At 32.9% G+C, this 18,663-nt stretch overlaps 1 protein-coding gene across 1 annotated transcript; it reads right to left on the reverse strand.

Annotated features, from left to right (window-relative positions):
• Positions 1–7,848: 7,848 nt before the first annotated feature.
• Positions 7,849–18,444, reverse strand: LOC107859620 (calcium permeable stress-gated cation channel 1). Its single transcript, XM_016704675.2, has 12 exons — positions 17,915–18,444; positions 16,773–17,093; positions 15,722–15,868; positions 15,058–15,193; positions 14,207–14,308; positions 13,265–13,384; positions 13,032–13,112; positions 12,287–12,627; positions 11,331–11,576; positions 9,706–10,030; positions 8,707–8,940; positions 7,849–8,576 (listed from the first exon to the last, which is right to left on the reverse strand). Exons 2-12 carry the CDS (start codon positions 17,084–17,086, stop codon positions 8,319–8,321), a joined length of 2,304 nt encoding a protein of 767 aa, XP_016560161.1. The 5' UTR covers positions 17,087–17,093; positions 17,915–18,444; the 3' UTR covers positions 7,849–8,318.
• Between the last annotated feature and the right edge of the window lie 219 nt (positions 18,445–18,663).

Genomic DNA, 18,663 nt, shown 5'->3' on the forward strand with positions numbered 1-18,663 from the left:
ACAAAAGGCTTATCCAGAGAAGGAGTTGAGAGAACATCCAAGGGAATAGGTTTAAGGCCTAGGACAAGTTAGCATGACGGTAAATCTACCTAGCAAATTGGAGATCCCAAGAGTTAGGTTCAAAGAGATCAAACAAAGTTGTGTCTGACAGGTTCAACATTGTCAATTACCCAACCCATTCTCATGATGTAGACAATGTTTAGTAAACAAGGATAAAAATTAAGACGAAAAGTTTTTTAATGATTATCTAAATTTAATAGATTTGACCAACTAATTTAATCTACATAATTGAACGTTTAGAAATCACCTATGTGAGGGCGAAGTGGAAGCCGCTTCAAGGAGAATGTTAATAAAATCGGAACGTGTTCATGGCTGAAAAGAATAAAACCGTGAGAACCATAAATAATAAAAGGCTGGTTGTGTGACATATGTTGTCTAGATGTAAATCAAAGATCGACGGTCCAAAGATATCAAATATACCGATTGACCGAGTGCATCCGATACATGTTCACTACGAAAAGTTCAATGGGAAACCTACTTATCCAGATGCAATCAGTCTTTACTAAATGATCACATGCTTGTCTGTATCTTTCTTCAAAAGATACTCATTCCCCATTCATGTGGGGGATTGTTGGGTTCTATGTATGTGTGTGAATGAAAAATGGAAGAAAAATAGTGGAGGGAAAAGAGTTACCAAATTGAAAAGTGCACTCTTATTTTGGAAAGTTCACTAATTCTCCCACATTGATGGGAGAAGAAACTTTGTAGTGTTTATAATAAAGAACACTTACTCCACATGGATAGTGAGGCAAGAACAAGGTGGTGCCTCGCGCCGTCGTCATCATTGCTCGCTCGGCTTCGGCTTCAAATTTGGATTTGTCAATCGATGAGATTTAATTTTTTAGACGAATTTTATTTGAAATTGAAAAGATAGTCATTCCCTATTCATGTGGGGGATTGTTGGGTTCTATGTGTGTGTGTGAATGGAAAATGGAGGGAAAAATAGTGGAGAGAAAAAAGTTACCAAATTGAAAAGTGTACTTTTATTCAGGAAAGTTCACTAATTCTCCCACATCGATGGGAGAAGAAAACTTTGTAGTGTTTATAATAAAGAACACTTACTCCGCATGGATAGTGAGGCAAGAACAAGGTAGTGCCTCGCGTCGTCGTCATTGTCGCTCGCTCGGCTTCGGATACGAATTTTATGTGAAACTTGTTTTACAAGTGAAATTTTTAGTTCAAAATCTGATAAAATTATTTTTTTTCAAGTGCGGGCGCATTTCGGACGTCATGCAAATGCATACGCAATGCATCACGAAGGGATGCGACCCTTCGAGGGAAAAGGCACACTGTTTCGCACTGTAGGGTGACCTGCGGGCGCAGATGCAACACAGGTACGCGACGTGTGGGTGCAGATATAACGCAGAAGCTATTGGAATTTGCCAAACGTCACCTGCGGCCGCAGATCAGGCACAGGTCCAGTACTGACTGGGCGCAGGGACGTGACTGCTACTGGATAAGTGCCTTTTTGATGAACCAGCGCATCCATTTTGAAAGGACACATTAAAGGCTATAAATACCTGATATATTTCTTAGGTATAGACATGATTTTTGACAGCAAAAACACTCTTCTTCTATACAAAAAAAGTCAGTGTGATCATTAAGCTGTTGAATGAGTTCGAAGAATACAACAATTTGAGGTACCGCTATTGTTCGGATTGAAGGTCATTTTATCCTGGAAGGAAGATTCCATAACCTTGGCTACAATGAGGGGAATTATTCATTAAGGATAGTCCGTGAATTCGGAAGACTTGGCCTTAAAAAATTCAGTTTCATCTCATTTCTGAAAATTAACATACTTCTTGGATAGGTTGTTAATAATCTTGTGTTGAAGGTGTTAAGGAACTTCATAAGTGTTCTTGTCTTAAACTTGAACTTGTGTTGAAGTTATTGTTGCATATATATACAAATTCTTATATAAATAACTAATATCATTGTGCCAGCTTCTGCAAGCTAAATACTGTTGTTGGCCTTTTTGATATAAAGATTTGAGAGAATTTAATATTTGTATCTTTCATAGGAATGAAACTTCTAAGCAGATATTATATATCACTATTAGAAATAGAGTTTTTTCTCACCGCAAATTAATGAAAAAATTTATCTTATAAAATATGAAATTTTCACTCATTTTACACTGAACTAGCTCACTAAAAAATGTATAATCGGAAACAGATTCTCGTTGAAATAGTGAGAAGCTTCCTAATTTTATTTCAATAAGAATACTACACTATTTTTTTCTTTCCCGCTGATTTAATCAAAATATTCAATGCAACATTATTTTTTCTTTTTCCACTAATACGATTAAAATATGTGAATAACCACTGAATATTTTTCAGTGAAAATTCAGTGGAAAATAATAATTTTTTACTAATGTATTACGAGACATTATTATGCCAACTTTTGTGAATAAAATAATGCTCTCGGTCCTTTCCACATAAATGTTGATAGGACTTTTACAAAGAACAAAAAGAATTTCGATGTTAAGGAAGCTTATTATTGTATTAGTTTTATTTTAAAATGATTATAGAATTCTGCATTTAAATTTTTTAAGGAATGAAATTTATAGACAAATATTGTTAGAGACATTATTGTGCAATGTGAGTTAAATATTATTTTTAGTTCTTTCGATACAACGATTTGCTATAATTTTACGAAGGAAATTTTTGTCAATACCATCAGTGTGTGTTAGTTTTATTTAAGTTATTATAAAAATCCGCATCTTCCCTTTTCTAGAAATAAAATCTTTAAGCAGATTCTATTGTGCCAATTTTTATGAGCTAAATATTGCTCTTAATCTTTTTGAAATAAAGATCGTTTAGTTTTTTACGTTTTTTTTTGTTTGACATTTAACAGAACTTAGTATTGTACGAAATTAGTTTTATTTAAATTATTATAAGAATCTATATTTTACTTCTTTTTTTTTTTTGGTAATAATGAAATTTATTAATAGGCATTATACACCACTATTGTACCAACTCCTATGATCTAAATGTTGCTCTTAATCCTTTCAACATAAGATATTGTACCAACTTTTGTGAGCTAAATGCTGCTCTTAATCCTTTCAACAGATTGTTTGGAATTTCACGAACAGAATTTTTTTATTGACACTAAAACTTAGTATATATTAGTATTTAAATTATTTTAAGTATTTATATTTTACTTTTTCTTATGAATGAAGCTTATCGGCTATACTCCATAGACATACTAGAAAAAATATTAGATCAACAATTAATTAATATTTTTTAAAAGTTCAGGATCGGAGGAAAATCTTAGCAACCAGAGCTATTTCGAACCCTTTTATTCAAGACTTTGTCAAATGAACACTTAACCCTTTCAAATTCATTATTATTTTAAATCCTTTGAACTCCATATGAGAAAAGGATTTTCAATGTTGAGTTTCAAAGAATTTAAGTGTTCAATTGGCAAAATCATAAGTAGAAGAATTCAAATAACAATGTAAGTCAAATACAAGGACCTCCTAGACTATTCCGCCTTGTTATATCTTTTATTTTGGGTAAAACACCTTGTTATATCAATGCTCATTTTTGTAGTAGTTTCATTTAAATTATAAAATCAACATATTAAGTTTACGTGAAATATATGAAACTGATTTGACAAATTACTTGAGTTTATCTTCGAGAAGCGTTAAATGTAAAGAAGAACCAGCATTCAATTATTTATTGGGGGATTAAATATTAAGTGATACTTTTTGATATTTTAAAAAATAGAGCAAAAAATCATTTGTATTTCTCTGTAAATCAAAAAGAGCAGAAATTCATTCGAATTTTTTGAAATGGAACTCGATCAATTTTACTTTATTGATATGTCTGTAGTCTTCAAGAGTTACTACTATTTACTGCTAAGAATATAATGAGAAAAAAATAAATAATTTTACAGTAGACTTTAAAACAACAAATAATTCAAAAGGACTAATTTTAAAAATCAACAAATAATTTAAAACAGAGGAAATAAATTGAACTCTTTTTAGAAAAGAAAAAAGAAAAAGGAAATAAATAATAATGAGACCTCATAAATGTGTAGCACATTTTTAGCATGAATACCATAATTTCCATAAAAGTAGTAAATTAGTAATGGATTGGATTTTAGGTGATATCACCAATTAACGTGACATCGTTTGGGATTACTTTTACTATCCATAATAAGTGGGGTCAAGCAAACACATCTTCGATATACCTACTTTTGCTGTTTGTTTCAGTTGTTTTAATCGTAATTTTACTATTTACTTCTAATTAATTACTATAGGTTATTTAAGTATTAAAATTTATAATATTTAATAAAAAATATAGAATAGACATAAAATAATAAATTAATATTTGATTTTTTAAATTAACTTGATGTTTTATATGAGATTCATTATGCTTTTTTACATAAGTATTTTTTATAGTAATTTTATTATACCACTTCTAATTAGTTGTTATAAGTCATTTAAGATATGTCTTCTTCGCTGCTTCAATTGTGATTTTATTATATCAACCCTAATTAATTCCTACAGGTTATTTAAGTATTAAAAATTTATAATATTTAATAAAAATATAAAATTGACATAAAATAATAAATTAATATTTAATTTTTTAAATTTACTTGATGTCTTATATGAGGCCCATTTATGCTTTTTTCCACAAGTATTTTTTATAGTAATTTTATTATATCACTTCTAAATGTTGTTATAAGTCATTTAATACATGTCTTCTTCGCTTCTTCAATCGTGATTTTATTATATGACCCCTAAATAGTTATTATGGTCGCATTATAAAATTAATAATATTTCATAAATGGACACAAAATGATATGTCAACATAAAACATTTGACTGACTGTCGAAATTATATTATTGTCACATAGTTTGACTTTCAAAATTATATCAGTGTCACTTAAATTGAAATAGAAGAAAAGATATTATAAATTACAATAAAATATCCAAATATAATTTTTTTCTCCAATAATTAGGCCGAGAAAATAGTTACATTACTCATTTTGTAGGATATTATTATAGGAAGTACAATATGCTATGTAGGGAAAATTTTAGTACGGGCTCTTGCACCACCTCATATTTGCATGAGTTCCTATTATTTTAACACATAAGTTTTGTAGGTCCTACCACTTAAAGTAATTTGTATTTTTTTATATTTTTATTTTCTAAGTTTTTTATTTTTTATTTTTTGGACAAATCACTTTTTTCCTTTTTCTTTAATTGGGGGATAACTTTTATTTACTATTCCCTCCGTTCTATTTTATGTGTCATCATTTGTTTGAGTACGGAGTTTAAGAAAAAAGAAAAAACTTGGTAAAGTTTACTAAATTATCCTTTATAAAAAAATGTGCCAATATCTTTTTTTTTAATTAAGTGGGACCAATAAGGTTAAAAGAGTAATTGTGTCTTTAAAAAGTTGCCTAATAAGGAAAGGCGACACTTATTTTAAGACGGACTAAAAAGGAAATGATGACACATAATTTGGGACGGAGGGAGTATTCTTTTTTTCTTTTTTCCTTTTTCTTCAATTCTTTTTCACGCGTTACTGTACTAAATAAATTGAAGTTTTTATTATTTGTTTTGTTTTTATTTCCTCCTAATTTTTATTTTTTTGGTATTTATAAACAAATTATTTTTTTTTCAATCGACTATGGTTGTAATTATATTTTTTAATTATATTTTCTTAATTTTTTGACCTAGACATTTACCTTCTTATTCCTTATATTTTTCTTCAACTTCAACAATACCCTAAATTTGCAGCCGTTAAATATATTGTTTTTCTTTATTTTTCTCTTTGTCTCTTCTCTCCGTCTCTTTCTTCTAGTTTTTCTCTTCATCTTTTTTCTTTGTTTTTGAATTATTAGAATTAAAAATTATATATAATTTAACTTATTTATGGTATTAGCAGCTTTAAAAATATTTAAGTCATTTTGATGATAGAAAAGTGTTTAACAACCCTTGTTTTTCAAGTACATCCACAACTTCTTTTCAGTTTCTACACTTCTATCAAAACATTTATTTGCTTAATTTCTAAACACTTATTTTAAACTTTTAAACACATAAATTAAAGAGTTAGTTTTTAATCCTATCCAAGCGGGCTCTTAATCGATCTTAAATTAAAAATATAAAAAATATATTAAAGTATTCGTTAACTTTTGTGATTTTAAACATGTCATGTAAACGGTTAAAATAAAAAAAAATAGAAAATGAAAAAGACATTCGTTTTGAAATGAACTTATAGAAAGGTGACATAAATAAATTAAAACAAAAAAATACTATATAAATTTGATTTGGTTGCAAATATCTACAAGTAAGAATTAGGAAGATAAAAAGATCATTAATTTGATTAGTTTCATGAGCACGAAAAAAGTTGAAAAACAAAAATAAAAAAAGACAAAAAAAACAATAAATAAAAATTAACTTTAAAATAAAAGAGCAAAAGGATGAATTGTTAAAAAAAAAAAAAGAGAAAGTAAAAGAATATGAAAAGAAATAAAGAATTGTTTTGATAGATGAGCCTCGTAAATATTATGTGTCAAAATAATAAGGGTCTCATATTTGTGGTGCATGAGGCCTATGTAGTTATGCTATTAAAGTTTTCCCTAGGAATTTTTTTTATGGGGTGCTGGGTATTCAAGAAATTAATACATTGGCGCACAACACGCTCTCAATCAACTCTATCTTTTTTATTATTCTTTTACGTATTCACTATTTAAATTTCATTAAATCTATCTAATTTTAATTCGTGAAATAAGTAGGAACGTCTCAATAAAATTAGTGGCCTAAAGCAAAGTTTTAATAAAAAACCCTAATATATACACATAAATATAAAAATAATGTTATAATAATTTAAAGTTATCTTTTTTTATTCTTGCATATTAGTTATTTTCGATGTAGTATATTGAAAAGGACACATAATAGGTTAACTTCACATAATAATATGATTGTTAATAAACATAAGAATTAATTATAATGAATAAAATGTTAGACATTTATTTGCATTACATTAACTTGGACGTTGTTGTTAAAATTTTATTCATTAATAGGAAATTTGAGTTGTTTTAAAAAGTTCTAAAATATTTCTCGTAAAAAGTAGTATATAGTTTTTTCAATTATAATCTTTTTTTTTCCAACGTATTTTACCATCTTCGTTATTATTTCAAGTGAAGTTGAAAATCATAAAATTTACCATTAAAGTACCTAAAATAAATATTTTAATAGTCTTATCACCCAAAAATAAGTATATTAGAACGAAATAAAATGTTTCTTCTTGAAAATAACTCAATAAACTTAAAATCTTTGGTCATTTATATTTGAATGTGCTTATGACTTATCATTTATAATAGGTTAAAAGCATAAATTAAGAATTTAACTTATGATTTTTTTATTTATTTTTACTTAGTGTAAGCATTTCAATATTTCTACTTATCTGATAAATCTGAGTTGGGGAGGAGATTTACTTTAAAAGGGACTGCTACTTATAGAAAAGAAAAAAAGTTGGGACCCACGTGCACTACCCTTCGAGACCACGTGTTTCGTAGCAATGGCCGTTGTTCACCTGCACTAGTACGTACTATTTTATTAGTATTTATTTTATTTTTACTACATTCCTATATATGAAATTATTATATGATTTATAATTATGATGTAAACTCATTTGATATAAAGCTGATTTTTTTTTTTCAATTGGACATCTAAAATAATTATTATAAGACATTGCATTGCATCTAAAATAATTATGGATGAGATTAGCAACCAACTTAACTCGAATTCTCCAAGATAAAAAAGATGAAGAAATATGATGAAAGTTTTTCTTTACATACACTACTTCACGTTTGTTTCTCAAAATATAGTAATACATCCAAAAAAAAAATTGTTCAATGACATAAATCTTGCTCATTTCAATTGAATGATATAAACTAAAAAACAGACCAAACAAGGAATACGGTTTTCTTCTTCAAGTAGATCGATAACACAAAAAAGATACCATCCCTACAAAGCTTGTGTACAAGAGATCCTCCAGCAAATGCTAAAAATATGAACATCCTTTAGTGTACCAAAACTTCTAATGCTACACCCTATAGAAACCGGAGTTCTTTACACTTTTTTTGTACTTTCATCTCCTGAACATGAGTCCCAGCGTAAACTGGATCAGCCAGCTCAAATACGATATGTTGAAGCGCTCTCTCTGAAGTTGGAAGTTCTGCGATCATCTAACTATCATGCACAAAGGAGGTGAAATATTCCAACCTAACATTCTAAGCTGTTTAATGTTCATTAATAACTGCATCAGGAAGTGATGGAGATGAGCCAGCGCTCATTTTGCTGGGCACTGGTGTATTCATTCTCGACTGGCGTTTGGTGGCGACAAGCACGCTATCAGTCTCCAGTTTCATCATGAAGTCCTCATCTTCATCCTCATCATCGTCTTTGAAAACAGGATGCACGTAAGCATTTTGAAGGTAGCCCTTCAGGTTAAGGTTCGGCTCTCTTGCTTGCTCCAGAGTATCTCTCATCCTTGCTTCCTGAAATAGAGAAGAAGATAGCATAGTGTTAGATGAGCTCAAATGGGAACACAGCCAATGTTTCCAGAAAAATGAGCTAAAACTATTGTAGCAGCGAAAATTCTTATGTGCAAGATGTGCTTCTACACACCTGTATGGGATATCTGGTGAAAGCTGGCTCATAACGACCTTTGCAGAATAAGTGAAATGAGATGGTCAGTATTGGAAGGGCAATCAAGAAAGGTGCTGACTGAGCAGCATGTTTTGTACTTAGCAAGCCCAGTAGAGATAACTGAGAAAAGCACAGAGCGAAAATTATACGTCCATGAACATCTGGCCAGAATGCTCCTGCACTTTCATACTCCTGATTGTACACATTTATAATCTGCAAACTCATGAAAAGAAACCATCAGACAAAGCTAATTGTAACATGCAACAATGTCTAGATAGTAGCATATGCAAATGGCCGATTAAAAATAAATTCTACTAGGAGATGTGAAATTGGACAGGGAAAACTTTTCCCTAGAATCGGTAGTAATGTTTGTTCTCCTCATCTTCATGAGGAACAATAACCATACATATAAATTAAGTCTACAACCATACCATAGAAGTAGCAAATATATAGAAGACACTACCATAATAATAGACATAACATTATCCCTGAACCCATGAAATTCCATATCTGATCCCAACATCAAAGCTGATGTAACCCCTAGCATGTCATCTAAGTAGGTGTAGGGAATACAGAACTACTCAAAGGAAATCAACTTCATCTTGAGCCCCATAATCGTTACAAGCACAATAAAGTGCCTAATGAGATATACTCCATCGTTTCAATTTATGTCTTAGTTTGACTTGGCACAGAGTTTAAGAAAGTAAATATGACTTTTGAATCTTCTTGTCTTAAACTAAAGATATGTAAAAAACGTACCAAAATGACTTTTAATCCCGTGGTCTTAAACATGTCCTATGGGATGTTGAAATTGAAGCATTGTCAAATTAGAAAAGATGCACTCTTTTTTAAACAAACTAAAAAAGAAAGTAAGACAAACAAATTAAAACATAGAGAGTACTTATTATGAGTAAAACTCTCATGTGTGCACATGAAGTTCTTGCAATATCAGCAAGTTTGTTATATTTGAAAACGAACCTGATGACGATATACTACGTATGCAAGGCCAAAAAAGACCAATATGAATGGAAGCAAAAATGGTGTGACCACAGCATAGACAAGCCCCAATAAAAAATATAATTGTATCTGCGGCTCCCCTGTGTTGAAACCAATGCTTCCAGGATCCATTGCCTCTTCTCTATCTTTTTCCGTTTTAACCAAGAAAAAGTTCTTCAAGTGGTAAAATATTAGCGGCTTCAGCCTTAGGATCTCTCCAGCAATACCAGCCCACCCGTCAACCATTATGTAGGTTATGAAGAAGGATGCTTTCATTGGAACTGCAACACCAATTGTTTTTGGGATTCTGCAGAAAATATAGGAAATTTTATAGCAAAATGCTCTTAGGTAAAAGGATCTAGACTATCAAGAATTGCTAAAGAATGGAAAGCTTGGAATACACCTAATAGGAATATAGGATAACACTGGCAGTACGAATGTAGTAGCAGAATCAGCAGGTAATCAAAAATTGGCTGGAATCAATAGGAGAAACATTGACTAAAGATGTCTTTCCTCATACTCAAGATGACATGAGATAAGACATTATTAAACATATTACTATTAAGTCTCTCTAAGCTATAGTACAGCTTAAGGATCCTCTCAAGTGCGAAGAAAACCTTTTAGAAGCTGACCGAACTTGCCAAACACCACGGTATTCAATATTCATACTGAAGTCCATGTAACATACTACTTCTAGAGCTAGAAATACAACTCGATTACAGGTATGGCATGCTGAAAAGGAACAATCTCGTTAATAAGAGTGGGGTTTAGGATAGTAGTAAAAGAGCAGAATACAAGATGGAATCCACGGTCTACATGAACATTTTCACAAAAGGAGTGAGGCCATTTGTCACGAGGAACCCTAGCCTATATGAATTGTTTCCTTCTCTTTTCTTCTAATAGGACATATCTACTGTTTTCTTGTAACACCCAACTTCACCAGGACTAGAAAACTGGTCCCCCAAATTAACATTTCACCAAATCCCTAGGGGGCTGAGCTTGCCAGACACTGATATCTCAGTGGTATAATGCTTAACTCCATACGTGTGTCCAAAGACGTTGCACTTTACTATTCTGAATAACTGATAAGATCAGAACTGGAAGAATACATCTTTATGTGGATATCATAAACAATGTCCACGTAGAGAAAAATTCTTTACGTGGCCATTGTTCTACCTGCATCAGAAGCAAGCTCTAACTGCATTCCCAAAATTTCCCCATTGATTTACAAGTTAAAGAAATAAAGGCTAAAGCAAATCAACAACAACAACAACAACAAACCCAGTGTATTCCCACTTTGTGGGGTCTGGGGGGGGTAAGATGTACGCAGTCCATACCTCTACCTCTGATGAAGTAGAAAGGCTGTTTCCGAAAGACCCCCGGCTCAAGTTACGAGATATCAAACAAACACATAGTACAGCACAGAAGCAGATGACATAACATAGATACTGCAGCCATAAGGAATATAAAACAGAGTAAAGCAGGAATGCAGGAATATAAAGCAGAGGAAAGCACACAGATTCGTAACAAACATAGAACACGGAACACGGAACAGAACATTAAAGGCTAAAGCAAATCTAGTATATATTTTCGCTAAAAGAACGTACTGGTTTGCTGATTGATTGAGAAAGGAATTTAGTTGTTCAAATGCAGCTCCTGCAATTATATTCCCGAGGAACACATTCACAATAGTGAAGATGTAGTATTTGGATGCAGATTTCCTCTCTAGAGAAGATATGCTTAGCCAGCCCTCAAATTTGGACATGATCATCAATATAGTTGGCAGAAATATGAGAAAGATCTTCAAAGCAATCCCAGGGAGAAAACCTTGGATGAACGACTTAATGACCTTTCTGCATGATAGACCAGCAGAATATTAGCATAAAAGAGTAACCCAAAAAACTAAATTTGAGGTAAGCTGGTGCACCACTGCTATGATCATGATTGGCACAAATACCAACTCAGAAAATAGTCCATTCCTTAATGCAAAGACCAAAAAGGAGAGGAGAAAGCAAGAAAAGAACTTGGAAAAATCACTAGCAGAGTCGATACAGCATGTACAAATAATGTTCTATTGCTGAGTATAACTTGTCATGTCAATTGACTCAATTCAGCATCACAAGGAAATCAGAAATCCATTGATCATCTCACTACATATAGAGAATAGGATTTTTCAGTAGCATCTTTTCCGAGTGATAACATAACGACAAAGGCAATTAAGTATCTTAAGGAATGAGATGACACAGATCATACAAAGCTAAACTAACTATGCACTACTCACACAATTGTCCGAGCTTCAATATTAAAGAAGTTCCAGTAAGTACTCAAAAATATCAAGCCACTAGATTTTGTTTTTGAAATTGTTCACTAAGAGACTAAAAATAAATGAACATATGTAAGAATATCAAACCGCTAGGTTTTCCTTTTGGCATTGTTGACAAACAGAGACTTGAAATAGATGAACCAAGGTATCATATCACCTTCAAGAATCATGAGTTCGACAAATACTAAAAACGAGAGATGGTGCTTGACTTCAGAACAAGGGGTATAATGTGGTACTCACATGTCAATTATAACTTTCAGAAATGGTACTTTCTTCCTAATCCCCTCTATGCTGGCAAGGGTTTGGACAAATGCAATTGGGATCATGAAGAAGAACGTCAGAAAAAAGAAGGCAACAGCAATTATGAGCTTCCTAATTGTCAAAGAAACATAGGGGATTGCCAGGTTATTCCAATATACATCACGCGGTTCTGGAGCCCATTCTGTTAACCACAAGGTTGGATTTCTGGATTGCTGTGTCTGAGCACAAACAGCGGCACCCCACCGCGATTTGAAGGAAACAAATGCTGCAGGCATGATAGACTTTGGGTCTTTTTCTACCCTTTGTTTCTCTTCAGCTATCTACAAGTAAAGTCAGATCAAGGCATTAGTAGAATTAGAGTTGATTAATACCCAACAGTATTAACCAAAAACAGAAAATAGGAACAACAGGAAAGAAATAAGAAAAAGAGAACGAGACTCATTTGGGAATGTAGCAATGTCGGGTAAATGGTTGATGAAAAGGAAAGTTATGTCCAATAGGAGATCTTTTTCTAGTAAATAGGAGGTTTATATTTCCAGCGGAGATCCTTTATACTCCCACTGTAAAGAAATATAGCCTATCTACGTACAGTGGAGCTAAAAGCAATTCATCCAGTATTCTCCATGACACACTCTATACCTCTGATCTAAGAAGGATAGTGAGGTCAACAATGCCGATTGGAAATCTTACAGCTTATTTAGGGAGATTAAAGTGTGGTATTTACCTCTTTTGACAATCTTTCAATTTCAGCAGTCTGATGGTCAATTGCGTCGACTTTTGCTCCACAGCAGCCAAGGAAACCAGTCTAAAAAGTTTTAAAAAGAAAGCACTGAAACAACTTAACCCTTTTAAAGGTAGACAAACTTTGTTAAAAAGGTACTTATTTGGCCTCAGGACACATTTTATGATATTAGAAGTTAGAATTAACAATCTGTAGGATCAGAGACACATCCATACCTTCATCATAGGCCGTTTTGTTTGATCCCTAGAGTACTTAAGTTGGTAATAGTCGAGCCAATTTTGCTTACTCTTCTTCTCCTTCACCAATTTTGCTAGTTTATTGGCATCATAAACACCCTATAGTAGAATTCAAGTATGTGAATCAAGATGCTATATATCACAGATTGAAAATTTGCACATAATAAGAAAGTTTTTAATCCATCCTACTGAAATATTCAACATGAAAGTGACTTTGGTCAGGGATGCTAAAATTGAAGACCATCCTATCAGTACAAAATGACGAATAGTTATTCTACAAGGGAGAACAAATAACTGATAACTGTTTTGAAAAGAAGCATTCGGTATGAGAAGGATAATAAAAGAACAAACTTACAGAAAATTTTGCAAATTAAAACCAGACAAACAAATTGAAACGGAAGGAGTAACTAATATGAAAATTTAACATTCAGGTGTACTCAATGTAAGACATTCTCCAGTTTTATTATTTCCTTTACATAGAAAGTGGAAACATATTTGGTCGATTGTATTAGGCCAATAAATTGAGAACCCTAAGTGCACACTAGGTGATTTCTACTGCAGATGGCCAAGTCTTGGAGGACAGAGTTACCCAACACCTGTGCTGGTGGGATGCATGTAGTCTGTACAACAAATCGAGATGTGCACAAGTTGGCCCAGATACCACGATTATAAAATGGAAAAAAACTATTTGGTGGACTGGTGTTTGAAAAGTCCACAATTCAGCATGGTACCATCAACCAGTGACTGAGCCTAACCCACTCATCATGCACCACACTCTTACCACTAGGCCCAAAGCTTTGGGGGCTTCAACAAGGAGCACAGTTTCAACAACGAAAAATATATCACTTCCTCAAGTGCTAAACATTTAAACAGTTATTCAGTAAAACAGCATGAGATACTTGTACTCCAGCAAGTTCAAACCTGATGCATGAGATAATGATCTTGATGGTTAACAAGGAAAAAGTGCTCCACACATTCACTAACTGATTCATCAGCATCAGGCGGAACATTCCTAACAAGGACCTGTAAGAATAGAATTTTAGCGCAAGTAGTAATGCAGATAAAAGTTGCAGTCACATTATTCAAGATAGTAGACAAAAAAGAATCCAGATGGAAATAGGAAATGAGGTCTATTCATTATATGTAAACTGGTCTATTGTTTACCCATAACGAGAATCTAGACACTTGTAGATATGTTCCTCAAATAAAGTTCTCAAAAGGAGCATTAGCGTGTCAAAACCTACGAATGCTAGTATGATTAGCTATCTCCAGGAAAAGAAAATTACACCAGTAAAATCAAAACAAATACACATTTTCTGTCTGCATATATGAGCACTACAAAGAAATTTTCAAGAACCAAAATGTTTCAGTACCACCTTGATTGAGACCTAGAAGTTGGAGATGTAAAAGATGAAGTTGTCACCTGTTCACTTTTTTCCAGAAATTCATACGATTTTTGTTCGTAAATTAGCCAACTCATGCAAAGCATGAGAAGAGTAAGATTGTGAATTTCAAACATAAACAATAAATCTGAATTTATAGAAACTTTGATTACTCTTTTAAGTTTGAAAGTTAGGAGAAATGCCAGATCAGCTTCAATTTCTGTACAACAACTTTCTAAAAACATAATGCATTTGTAGAGAACATATGCTTCAGTGATTAAAGACTTATCTTTTTTTGGACGAAGTAAATAGTTAAAGACCTTTCCAGAGACTAAATCTGTTAATGCAGACGCATTTAGAAGTTCAATTTCGAAAAGTATGGTGACATACTGTATATTGGTCGGGGCGACGTTTTTCAGAGGCGACAAACTGCAACCTCATGGCTGCAACTTTTGCATACTCAGTTTGTAAGACATAGCAGGTCCAGAATGTGAAGGCATAGGCCATAACAATATGAGTCCAAAACCTGCAAAAATTCAGGTCAAGACAAATTACACCATAGAGTTGTAATGGCAAGCAAAAAGGTATTGCCATTTTACTAGTAGATAACTTCACTTGAATGTTAATTATGGACTTTTAAGCTGGAAGAGTGGAATGTAAAATGGTTAACATATTTCAGAACTGGAACACTACGTACAGACTGCAAACCCACTCAATGACTGATCATCAAAACATGTCCAAGACAAATCATGTTTGCAAGTTACTTGGCGGTGCTACCAAGAAATATGAAAAAACTTGAAGCATTAACAGCAGAATTTTCATTCATGGCCCAAAAAGAAATCTAGTCAAGGTCATGCAAAAGCAAGGCCGGCTACAAATAGCATCTGCTAAAGATAAAAATAATTAATAAACAAGTATACAAGAGGAAGATGTCTAAAAAATTTCAAGGCATAAGACCTACATTAAAGGCGGCTTAAATGTTGATAGAACAATTTTATAATGGCAAATCTACTGCATCAAATTCTTCAAAATTTTGAAAGATAAATCTCCAAACCTGTGAGATCCAAGTGGAACATTTGAAATGGAAAGCTTATCAATGTCACTATAAGTAAAGTCGGATTTTGTCAGTGTGCTATTTGTCCAATTTACAGGTACCAGGATTGCCCATGCAAGCAACGTTATAGGAACAAAGATTTTCAGCCTGCAGAAATCAAGAAGCACTAATCATCACAGACCGCCCAGTTTCTCAAAATAGACAGAAGGAAACAAAGGGAATACGCATTAGTAGGAAACAAAGGAGCTATAAAACACATAGCATTGAAATTGCTATCGTCCTGATTCTTTTGCCTCTTTTCATTGCAACCTTGCTTGGGACCGAGGCATAGATGACTGATTGAATGTTAGACACCTCAATCCCCTTTCGTTATAAGGATCATCCTCAACCTTTGTTTTAAGAATACCACGAAGATACGTGTTTAAAAAACGTCACTCGCCTATTTATCTTGATTTTATAGTATAAGCAAACAGCCAATAAAAAAGATGAGATAATCCAGTTAAAAAAAGAGACGAGAAAATCCAGTATGTTCTATTTTTTCCTTTTCATGTGAATCAAGAGATAGAAGCAAAAAGCTAAGTATTGATGTTTCGAGTTCTTAACTCCATGTTGAAGGCGGTCACCTGGTCATGTTTTGACAGCAGATATTTGTTTTTTCATTTTATGGTTACTGTTAATTTGAACTCAACCTCATTACTGATATATTTAGATAAGAAGTCACAGATCCTCAATTGAATTACAGTCAGCCGCCTTTCATTTTTTGAGTTTAAAAATAAAAAGATAATAATGAACAATCTTTCAAATATTAGTTGTGTCAGGGTCTATTCTGATAATTTCATAAGGATGCACCTTGTATGATTCTTATCTGAAATGAATCCAGTTCACATGACAGAGCAAAACAAAAAAGGTAACAATACACTACTTTATATGTTAATCAACATGGGTGACCAAAGAAATATACCAACATGATCGACAACATGGTTATGATTAATAATAGCGCAAATATGCTTTATGACTCTACAAGTGATATCAATAAACTAGAAAGCCGTACCCTAGCAAGTATATACGCAAATAAACAGCAGAGTCCAACCCTGCATGATCAATAAGCTCAGGTTCAGGCATTTTCAGTGCATCTGGTATCCAGTTCAGGAACCTTATATATGCCCTCCAATCAACATTAACAAACTTCGTGACGAATGTCCCAGAGAGGGTGGGGCTGTGTCGCAACCCCTTAAGATACCATTTGGGGAAATAAACTCTATCATTGAATGGTTGGAGCCGCAGAATTGCAAATGCCACAAGAAAGATCAATGCAGATATAATATTTATTGCTGCTGCAAGGCCTATATCTCCAAGTGTCGCCATCTAGTACCTGCAAAAAGAGAAGGTCAATGACCTGCTTGGATGAACATGTAAACTACAAGAAAAAAATACACTTCCGGGTCTTCCCATCAGCTTCCTCCCCAAGGATAATTAAGCCACAAGAGAGAACAATCAGAGTAAATACAGGCTGCTGTAAGTTTTAACATCTCAAACAGGGAACCTCACACTATGAAACACAACGGGGGCGGGGCAAGGACCGAACCACAAGGGTTTATTGTACGCAGCCTTACCCTACATTTTTGCAAGAGGCTGTTTCCGCGGCTTGAACCCGTGACCTCCTGGTTAGATGGAGGCAAACTTTACCAATTACTCCAAGGCTTCCCTTCTGTATCAAAATCTATGGACAGAGATAAATACCTCCTTTCCACTTTCTTTAACAGTATGAACTTTAATATTCAGATGCTGCCTACCAACTTACTGTTTCAAGGAAGTTTCAGTTGGATTACTTATGTTACCACATACTCCTAATTGATAAGACAACTGCTGGAAAAAACAACTGATCATCTCTATTTCTTCATCTTAGAGAAACCAGTAAAACTGGAAACTCAAAATACATAATTAGAAAGGCAAAAAATCAATCAAATCAGCTCCCAAAAGGAAAAAAAAAAAGGTCCTTTTAACTATCAGAATTCTCAACACAATTCATAGACTATGAACCACATGAAATCTAACATACATTCAGAGAAGTACTTAACTGGAGATAAGCAAAGTAAAACTCCAATTACGCACTTAGATCAACAAACAAACAAAAAGTTTTCTTTTTTTCCAAAAAGAAAAAAAAAAAAAAAGGTTGCAGAAAGAAGATCATACTATTGTGAGTTGTAACTATCTTGTTCCAATTACAGAGCTACTGAGTACCAACTGCTGATCTGATAGAGTTAGAGTTACTTCAAAGTTCCATAAAAGCCAAGAGTTGTCTCCTTTTTTCCCTATCTTTCTCCTACTTTTTAACTAAACTCCAACCCAAATACCACCAAAACCCACTAAGCCACAAATACGTAATGCAGCTTTTTCTTTTGGTTAATTGATAATAATAATAATAAGAAGAAGAAAATTTATTCAACTTGATAGGAAAATTATGGAAGAAAAGGGTAAGTTTATTTTTCTCCCAGAAACTCTAACCCACCAAATCCAATAACCTATATATTGTAGATTTTTGTTTGCACTGTTTTGGATAATATGGAAGAAAAATTGAAGCTGTTCGCCCAGTAAGTCCGAGTTGGGATAAAACAGGAAGATGAAAGCAAAAGAGTTTTCTAACATATACAGTTATTGGGGGGGGGGGGGGGGGGCAGGGGTGTCATGTGATTTTAACGTCTTTTTCTGTGGAAACCAAATCAACATCTTCCGACTTCAATTGCCTCAAGTAAATAAATAGTAAATACTGAAATTAATACTTTACTTTTAGTTATCACATTAGTACAATTTAATACTGCTGCAATAACATACTTACTGTATTTTTATAAAATAAAATTTGAAGAGAAAAAAATATAAACCGTCCATAACATAATCTCAAATAAAATAAAAAATTTATTTTTAATAAATCCTAACTCAAAATA

This window comes from Capsicum annuum, chromosome 2 (assembly GCF_002878395.1).
Source record: "Capsicum annuum cultivar UCD-10X-F1 chromosome 2, UCD10Xv1.1, whole genome shotgun sequence".
Lineage (NCBI taxonomy): Eukaryota > Viridiplantae > Streptophyta > Magnoliopsida > Solanales > Solanaceae > Capsicum > Capsicum annuum.